Source organism: Diceros bicornis, chromosome 34, assembly GCF_020826845.1.
Source record: "Diceros bicornis minor isolate mBicDic1 chromosome 34, mDicBic1.mat.cur, whole genome shotgun sequence".
NCBI lineage: Eukaryota > Metazoa > Chordata > Mammalia > Perissodactyla > Rhinocerotidae > Diceros > Diceros bicornis.
This window is the reverse complement of record NC_080773.1, coordinates 13,527,879-13,537,723: the sequence shown is the minus strand read 5'-3', so window position 1 is coordinate 13,537,723 and position 9,845 is coordinate 13,527,879. Positions and strand designations below refer to the sequence as shown.

Below are 9,845 nucleotides of genomic sequence, written 5' to 3'. Positions count from 1 at the left end.
CCACTCTCATAGGACAACGAATCCTGAGAGTAAACAGAAAATTTTCATAGTGAGTATATCTAATAAAGTTCAGAGGAAATTTCTATCTCGACCAGCACAAATGACTCTGGGACCTTTCTACTGAAACACACTCCTTTTTCTATGTGGCACAGCTCCCGCCATTCTATTAGGTAGAGATCTCCTTTCTAAATTAAAAGGGCTAAGACATTTTGCCCCCAGTGGAGATCTCACCTTCAAATTTCCTGACCAACTTGAAGCTGATCTTTCCTGTTCCCCACAATCTGTCCTTGACATAGAAGAGCAAGAATTTCAACACAAGTCCTCTGACTTAAGGTGCTAAAAACCTGTGGGCTACTTCTAATAGTGACGTTGGGAGAATAGAAAGTGCAGAACCTATAAAAATTCAAATAGACATAATTAAACCACTTCCTAAATTGCCTAAATATCCATGAAAGCCTGAGGCCATACAGTGCCTCACACCAGTAGTAGAAGACCTAATCGCCCAGGGCCTGACCATTCCCTGGACGAGCCCACGTGACCCGCCAATCTTGCCAGTCCAGAAAGCTAATGGGCAGAGATGGTGGTTTGTCCAGGACTTGAGAGCTATTAACAAGATAGTTACTCCCCACTTCCCAGTTGTAAGCTTCCTAGAAACCCTTTTGTCTAGCTGGAAGTTTCTCCTAGGTACTGCCTCATATTTTCGGAGGTATTTATAACAAAAGGTCATAAAGCCACACTGTTAATTTGATCTATACACACAGGATGTTTTTCACTTTGATAATTTTTTTGTGGCTGGAGAGACTGGATGTGAGAAATGGTTTTCTTTTCCAATCTAGCAAGTCATAGCCCCTCTATATTTCCTCTAAATTCTTCCAGAAAAGCAACCAATTCCTTCTATAAGTCCACCCTCTCTTGCTACGCCTGATCATGCTCATCAATGAGTAACTAGCATTATGGCTGGAGATCTCCTTAGCCAATATTTTCCATCTTCTAGGTAACCACAGGCAACAGTTTCCCAATTATTTCACTACATCATAACATGGGTTGCCATTTTTCCTGCTCCCATAACAATGTACTCGCTGTCTTCCTCACATAGTTTAGCCTTTCGTTATGGCACTACCCAACTCCTGGTACCAATTCTGGAGTAGTTAACTATTGCCACAATAATGTTGCATGAGAAGTCATATCAAACATTGTAGCAAAGAACTGTAATCATTTATTTCGCCATAACCTAAACAGTCAGCTGGGGACTGACTGATCTTGAGTTCCTCGTCTGGGCCCACTTTCCTCAGCCCCACATTGTCATCCAAGCTGCTCCAGGGTTGTTCTCATGGGAGAGACAGGAGCCCAAGAGAGAATGGAAACATGAAATGCCTCTTGAGCCCCAGTCTTGAAACTTACACACCATTATTTCTGCCACATCCTATCAGTCAAAGCGAGTCAGAAAGACCAGTTCAGTTTCAGGGGATGGAGATAAAGAATCTACCTCCAGATGAGAGAGCTGCAAACTCATATTACCAAGGGTGTAGACACAGAGAGAGTGGAGAACTAGGGCCACTTCTGCAATTAATATAGCACAGTAACAATCTTGGGAAAAGAGACAAGCTTGTAACATCATATTTAGAAATCACCACAGCATTAAATATCTCAGGAGAGAGAAGCAAATCTGGAAGCACCCCTAGTCAGAGCTTAGAGAAAGAAGAACCTATGTCTGCCAATAAGTCAGCTCAGCCCATCTAGTGAGCAGAGGATGTAAAGCCTAAGATAATCGGGGGTAATAAGGATACAGAAATGATATCATGATTTCCCTGGTCGTCCTAAGCCAGGTGCAGATTCTGAGCTGAGGATTAGTCCCCCATCCACCAAAGTACTGATTTAATTCTGAAGTCAACATGGGCATTTATGCTTTCAAGGAAATCTTTGTTCACAGTAAGAACAAGTTTCCCACTAGCGCTATTTATTACAGGCTTTGCAGCTTTTGGGAGAAGCAGATCCCATCCCTTTCCTTAGGAACTCCTCACCTTCCCTTTAAAAATGTTAATTGTATGACCCTGGGTTTAAGTTCTCTTTTTTACTTTTTTCCTGTAAAAAATATATTAGTGTGGAGCCCCTGATCTCAGCTTCCTTAGCTGTTTAGTCTGCAGCATGATTGAAATTGTCCTCAAGTGATCCTGAACTACTGGCAGCGAGACAGAGACACAGATGCTGCAGCCGCTACAGGAACAGTCTTGGGAGCAACAGATAAACTGGAATCTATCTCAAATCTTTGCTGTTATCTCCCCACATGAGCACTTCTGTTTAATACACCATAATTTTGTTTAGAGCCATTCCTATTCCTGGATAATAGGAATTCCTTCAGCTTCTGCTGTAAGGTGATTTTTGGCCTCAGAAGGCAGGATTATAGTAAGTTACTAGAATGTCTAGTTCTCCCTCTAATAATATATGTTACTACCTAAGTCTGGGGATGCTTTTGTTAAATATTTGTGATTTTCCAGGCAGCCTGAGGGTGGCGGTGATGGACTGTTGGTCTCCAATCTAGCCTGGGAGCTGTCTTAAAGGAGCCACAGACATACTGATTGCAGAGATGCTCGTGGGAAGCTGTGTCTGAAGCACAAAGCAGGCTGGATGCTGTGTTTTATAAATGTGGTGCTTGGACCAGGAAAATAAAAATGCAGCCTCATGATCTGTGGATGAGACTTTAATGCCTCAGCATAGCTACTCCTGACAGGGCAGAGAACAATGAGTCACTAAAGTTATTTCCTGATGCCCATGAATCATGGCATCACGATGGGGGTCACCACCAGCTAAATCAAAGGTAGAATTTCCTTATATGATGTTTTTCCATTAATTAGAATAAAGAAAAAGTAACTGGAGAGCCAGTATTTAAGATGCATGTGTAATATTTTGGGACACATAAAAATAATGGTAATAAATACATTAACTATCAAGAAAATGAACTATTTGTAACCACAATGAAAAACGTGGGTGAATCTCATAAAAATAATGTTGTGTGAAAGAATCCAGACACAAGAGTATATAAAGTTCAAAAAACAAGCAAAACTAAACTACAGAATTAGGTAGTAAAACAAAAAGAAAAGCGAGGAAATGATTACCATAAATATCAGGATAGTAGTCATCTCGGGGTAGAAAGAAGAGAACAGTGATAAGAAGCGAGGACGGCTCTGGGACACTGGAAATATTCAATCTCTTGACTTGAGTCGTGGTTACATGGATGTCCACTTTGTGATAAATCATTCAGCTGTATATTTATATTTTGTATACTCTTCTGCCTCTGTCATATTGCACAAGACGTAGAAAAAAATAAATATCCAAAGAGTAGCCAAAGCAATTTTAAAGATACCAAGAAGGGAGTATTATTATAAAGCTTTAGTGTTAAGAGGATTGGTATGGGTGAAGAGAGGCAAACGAATAAATGGAAAAGAATAAAGAACCTCCTCCCCCCAAAAAAAGAATCTAGGACGTCTTGGTAGAGAACAGAGGTGGCATTATAATCGCTGGAGAACAAGCAGCATCTTAGGATGTAAGCTTGGGAAAGCCAACAGGAAGCAATCTTGTAAGACTTTCCTTATAGACATTAAATTGATCTAAATGTAAAATGTAGCTTCGCCCTTCGAAGTTCGGTTAGACCGGGGATGGTTTCAGTGTGCTGCCGCTTTCGGCCGCTAGGTGGCACCTGGAGGATCGCGGGTTAATAGCTCTCAAGTCCTGGACAAACCACCATCTGGGATGGCGCATGCGCAGTGCTCTTCGGTTTAGCGGGAGGCTCCAGGCTCGCGCGCACGGGTTTGCACACAGCGTTCCCGGGTGCGCAGAGCGCTCGCGCACGCGCACTGACGTGCACACCTGCATTCCGGCTGTGCCGCTATCGCAATTTTTCCGCGAGCGGCCGAGCCGACGCCGCGATCCGAGATGTTCGAGCTGCCCGCAGGCAGCAGGGTCCCGCGGACCGACGGGGCGAATGGCAACAGCGACGTCCAGCAGGCGGAGGTAGGCGGCGGGAGGCGAGAGCCGGTCCCAGTCCCGGCGCAGCCTGCGGAGACCAGGGCAGGTCCGATGGCGGAGGCCAGGGAATGTCCGATGGCGGAGGCCAGGGCAGGTCCGATGGCGGAGGCCAGGGAATGTCCGATGGCGGAGGCCAGGGCAGGTCCGATGGCGGAGACCAGGGCAGGTCCGATGGCGGAGGCCAGGGAATGTCCGATGGCGGAGGCCAGGGCAGGTCCGATGGCGGAGGCCAGGGAATGTCCGATGGCGGAGGCCAGGGCAGGTCCGATGGCGGAGGCCAGGGAATGTCCGATGGCGGAGGCCAGGGCAGGTCCGATGGCGGAGGCCAGGGCAGGTCCGATGGCGGAGGCCAGGGAATGTCCGATGGCGGAGGCCAGGGCAGGTCCGATGGCGGAGACCAGGGCAGGTCCGATGGCGGAGGCCAGGGAATGTCCGATGGCGGAGGCCAGGGCAGGTCCGATGGTGGAGGCCGGGGAAGCCCGGATGACGAAGGTCGCCCGATTGTTGGCGGAGCCGGCGGAGGAAGAGGGTCCCAAAGGCAGGTCCAGGTCCGGGCCCGGGCCCGGCCCAGGCGTGGCCGCGTTGCGGTAGCTCCGCCTCCGTCGCCCCCGGGCGCTTTAGGAACGATCTCCCCGCGCTCGCTGCGCCGCGGTCTGGAGCGCCGCCTGACCGCCCGGCGCGGGACGCGGGAGCTGGCAGCGCCGCGGGAGAGGCGTGCGCGCCTGCAGAGCCAGGCAGCCGCGACTGTGCCGAGTGTCAGCGCAATCCTCCGAGGACGGATTTTGATATCTTAACATTGACTGTCGCTCTGACTGCGTCTGAGGTTATCCATCCTCTGATAGAAAAACTTGGCTGTGGTAAGTTTGTCTATAGAGAATAGTCTAGAGTTGACACTCCTTCAGAAAGAACCTCTGACTCCAGACAGCCTTATACCAATCCTGTAACTTGATTTTAAAAAGTCAAAGTATGTGAGAATACTTCGGCGATACTAAGGCAATGCACAGTTGAAGAAATTAAAGGAAACTTATCATGAAAAAGCATCAGAAAATAGAAAAAATGTCAAAAGCGTTGAGACTCCTCTAATATTCTTGGAGTTTGTGATTGATCCAGATTCTTTTCCCTGGATGGTGGCAATGTCTTTCAAAATTGCTTTACTACAAAGTGAAGGATGGTTTTCTAAAATTGCTACTTGAAGAAAGATTGCCAATAACAGAGCCCGTGGTGGTGAAAGAAATTATCAAATAGTGATGATCGGAATAAGGGGTTACAGCTGAGTTATTCGGACGGGAAGGCTCTGGAGAGAACTTGAAATTGTCAGAACATGTGCTCTCTTCATGTCAGATGCAACAGAATTTTTTAGTGTGAGATTGATTTTGTGTTTTCTGAGGCATTTCAGATGACAAGCCAAGTAAATATTGTATATATTACATGATAAATCAGGTATTCGAGAATATCTGAACTTTCTGGATTTTTTTTCTTTCGTTCAGCTTTTAATTTTGTTTAATCTTTTTTTTTGGCAAATAATCTATTCACAAGCCCCCTAAAATATAAAATATAGTGAAAAGTCTTCCATTCCTGTCCCCTCCACCCAGTACCTGCCACAGTCCTCTTCTCTCCTTCCAGTTTCCTTGTGTATATGCAAGCAAATACAAATCTGGGGACCTTTTTTTTTTGTCTTTTCTTCACAAAAGTTGGCGTATTATATTTACTGATTTATACATTACTTTTTGATTAAGAACATATCTTGAAGATCCCTCCAAATCACTACATTTGCTCTTTTTTTTTTTTCAGCTGCACTTTATCCCGTTCTGTGGTTATGTTATAATTTGCTTAACCAGGAACGTATTGGGCATTTAGGTTGTTTCCTATCTTTTTCTATTGGCAAAAAGAAATTGCTATAATAGTTAATCTTGTACCTATATCACGTGGCATGTGCACAAATACAGCATTGCTTCCTTCTAAATGTACATTTCATGTATTGACATCTCTGAAATTGGGGTATATCTTACATTTTTGATGGTGTAATACAGCCTTTTCATAAAAATAATGGTGCATCTTATAATCAGTAGCTTCTTAGATTCTTTGTTGTATATAACATCTGTAGTGTGAATTTCCAGAAATGAGAATTCTGGCCAAAGGTACTTATTTGAAGTTTTATAGATATTCCTAAGTTGCCTTCCATACACGTTGTACCTTTATTCTCCCACCAGCAACTGATGAACGTGGACATTTGCTTACCGTCCAGCCAACACAGTAAACGGTGAGTGTCTGGATTTTGCCCATCTATGTAGTTGAAATGTGGTATATCATTGTAATTTGCTTTTCTCTTATGAGTGAAGTTAAATATCTTCTCATTTAAAAGTCATGTATATTCCCTTTTCCATGACCTCATCTATTCATATCTTTTATCCATTTCTCTCCTGAATAATTTTGTCCTTTTTTTGTTGACTCTAGTTTCTATTTATGTAATGATATGAGATATGATAATAGCTTGTGATGTGAGTTGTAAATATTTTTTCCCGATTTGTCATTTTTTCCCTCTGAGTATGGAGATCTTTGCTTTTGGTTTTGTTTCCTATTTTCTTTAAACCTTCAAGATTTTGAATCCCAAGGTTTTCTCGGTGTGTGTGTGTGGTTTCATTGTTCATATTTGAATCTTTGAACCATTTGAAATTTATCCTGATGGCCAGGATGAGTTCAGGATCCAAATTTTTTTGTAGATGGCTACCTCGTTGCTCCAACAGCACTTACTGACCAGTCCATCTTTTCCCCACTGACTTTGTTTAAAGAAGCCACTTACGCTTATACTAAACTGTGTTCAACTAGTGTTAAATTCCACTACACTAGTGTTAAATCTGGTAATGCTGAAACTCCTCATTATACTTCTTTTTCAGAGTGTTTCTGGCTATTTTTGTTTACTTATGTTGCTACGTCAACCTCAAAGTCAGCTTTCTTTCTTTCAAACAAAGCTATTTTATTAGAATCACATTATACTTCATTAACTCAAGGGAAACTGCTCTCTTTAAGGTACCGAGTCTTCCTAGCCAAATGACCTCTTTTTCCATTTTTTTAAAGACTTCCTTTGTATCCTTCTGAAGAGTGTTAATGTTTGTCCTTAATGTTCCTAAAGTAGGTCTTTCACAGGTCTAGTCATTTATTCCTGGATGTTTTCTTTTTTTCCTATAGTAAATGAGGATTATATCTGTTATATTTTCTAAAAACTTGCCTGGCTATTTGAAAATAATTGATTTCTGCATATTTGTTTGGTAGTCTGTTAACACTGTTTTCTTATCGTTTATAGTACTGTTTCATTTGGTTATCTTAGCTGAGGAACAAGTCATATGGAAATGGTGATGATATTGCCTCTTTTATAACTTTTATACCTCTAACTTCTTCCTCTTTATTAATTCCTTGGCTAGTACCTTCTGTCTGATGTAAAATAATGTGAAAGATAGTGAAGCATCCGTGTCTTATTCCTGATTTTGTGGAAATTCTTCACATATCCATCTACTACTCTGTGTGTGTGTGTGTGTGTGTGTGTGTGTGTGTGTTTTATCAAAAGTGGTTGTTGGATTTTGTCAAAGGCCTTTTAAGAATCTGTGAAGGTGGTCCTAGGGTTATTTTTATATCCACCACCATAATGAATCACATTTAGAGATTTTTGGGTGTTTTTTTTTTTTTGGTGAGGAAGATTGGCCCTGAGCTAGCACCTCTTGCCAATCTTCCTCTTTTTGCTTGAGGAAGAGTGGTCCTGAGCTAACATCTGTGCCCATCTTCCTCTATTTTGTATGTGGGGTGCCACCACAGCATAGCTTGGTGAGTGGTGTAAGTCTGCACCCAGGATCCGAACCTGTGAACCCCGGGCCACCGCAGTGGAACGTGCTGAACTTAACCACTATGCCACCGGGAAGCCCTAGAGTTATTGATAATGCATGATTTGCATTATTCAGATGATCCTTATTTACAAATGAGGTATAATCCTTTTAGTGTGCTTCTGAATCTCTGCTTCTTTTTTAAAGATGTTTGTATTAGTATTCATAAGTGAGATTGCTGTGTCATTTTCTTGTGCAATATTTGTTACTTTTAGATATTAATATTATTACATCATATAAATAACTTGGAAGTTTTTCTTATTTTCTAAGTTCTGAAACACTTTTAAATCCGTTGGAATTATCTATTTAAGTTTTGATAGAATTTCCCTTTGGAACCATCTGGGCTGTGCTTGGGGTGGTGAGAAGGTGAGGGCTCTTGCACGTTTTTCTCTATTTTTCCCCCATGGTAAGAGCAGTAGATTTTTAGGTACTTTGAAGACAAACATGTCCTCACTGAGTTAGAATGTAGCACTTTTCCTTTCTTGATTACACGCCTTTCTTTACACTTGATCTTAACAGAAGGGAGTTGTTGAACTTGGAAGAGTGTTGTGCAGTGAATAGGAGTGTATAACACATATAAAACTCCAAAATAGTCTTCTGGAAGCTTGGTTTTGGGGCCGGCCCAGTGGCATAGTGGTTGAGTTCACACGCTCCACTTTGGCAGCCTGGGGTTTGCCGGTTCAGATCCCGGGGGTGGACCTACATGCCTCTCATCAAGCCATGCTGTGGCAGCGTCCCACGTACAAAATGGAGGAGGATTGGCACAGAGGTTAGCTCAGGGACAATCTTCCTCAAGCAAAAAAAAAAAAAAAGGAAGCTTGGTTTTAGCCTTACCATCTCCTTCTCTGATATGGTGGATATCTCAAGGTCAAAACGGTCTCCTTTGGATTCAGGAAATCAGCCTGGACTTCCTACTTCTCCGGTTACCCAGATAGGTTTCTTATTCTGAGAATTCTTCCAGTGTCTGGCCAGAGACAGAAATTGCAGGTTTCTACCCCGGAGGGAAGCTAAACTCAGGTTTAGAGAAAAAGGGGTTGATGCCCAAACAGTAAGAATTGTCATAACTCAGATTTCCACAGTTGCGAACCGCTTAGTCAAACATTTTCTCACTTCATTTGCCCAGAGAAGAACACTGAGGCTTAGAGAGTCGAGTAGTTTTTCCAGGTCCGTCTGACCCCAGATCGTGAGCCCCTCCCACCAGAGGGCACTGTCCTCACAGTGGAGTTGGCTCCTCCACAGGGTGGGGAAGCAGCATTGGGGTTGGGGGAAATATTGAGAGATCACTTGTGGTGTCAGACTGCTTGAGTTCAAACTCTGGTGTTGACATTCTCTGTGAGACCCTGGCTGTACAATTCGATGCTCTGTTTCTCTTCACTTTGTCCCAAACCTCACTCCATTTCTTCTACATCCTTATGAGTGATGAAATCTTACAGAGGTTAAACTTTTGGGAATATGTGAAGAGGGGAACACAGAAGAATCTAGAGTTCCTGGACCAACACACATCCTTAGAAAATGTGAATACGTATTGTCATGTAAACCGAATTCAGTTTTTTATGAAAACCTGAATATATGACCTCATATCTGAGTCCCAGGCTCAATTGGTTTGGATAAATGCCCATCTGCAGTTGGCTCAGCATGGGCAGGGCTTCCAATAAAGAGGGCACTGGGCTACCAGTTCTAATTGGAGGTGACTAGCATTGTGGGAAAGGTTCTGTTTCCTTCAAGGATTGAGAGGGAGACGCAGAAAAAGAAAGTGGGAGGTAGTTCTCTGTCAGCTAATAAAAATGACTAAATTGGGGGCTGGCCCGATGGCGTAGTGGTTAAGTTCGCAAGCTCCACTTCAGTGGCCTGGGGTTCAAGGGTTCAGATCTCAGGTGCAGACCTACGCACCACTTATCAAGCCATGCTGTGGTGGCGTCCCACATATAAAGTAGAGGAAGATGGGCACGG

The 9,845-nt window shown here is 43.3% G+C and overlaps 1 protein-coding gene across 1 annotated transcript; it reads left to right on the top strand.

Annotated features, from left to right (window-relative positions):
* Positions 1–3,930: 3,930 nt before the first annotated feature.
* EID2 (EP300 interacting inhibitor of differentiation 2) lies at positions 3,931–4,872 on the top strand. The gene has a single exon (XM_058530958.1). The coding sequence runs from the start codon at positions 3,931–3,933 to the stop codon at positions 4,612–4,614; it is 684 nt and encodes a 227-aa protein (XP_058386941.1). The 3' UTR covers positions 4,615–4,872.
* Positions 4,873–9,845: the final 4,973 nt, after the last annotated feature.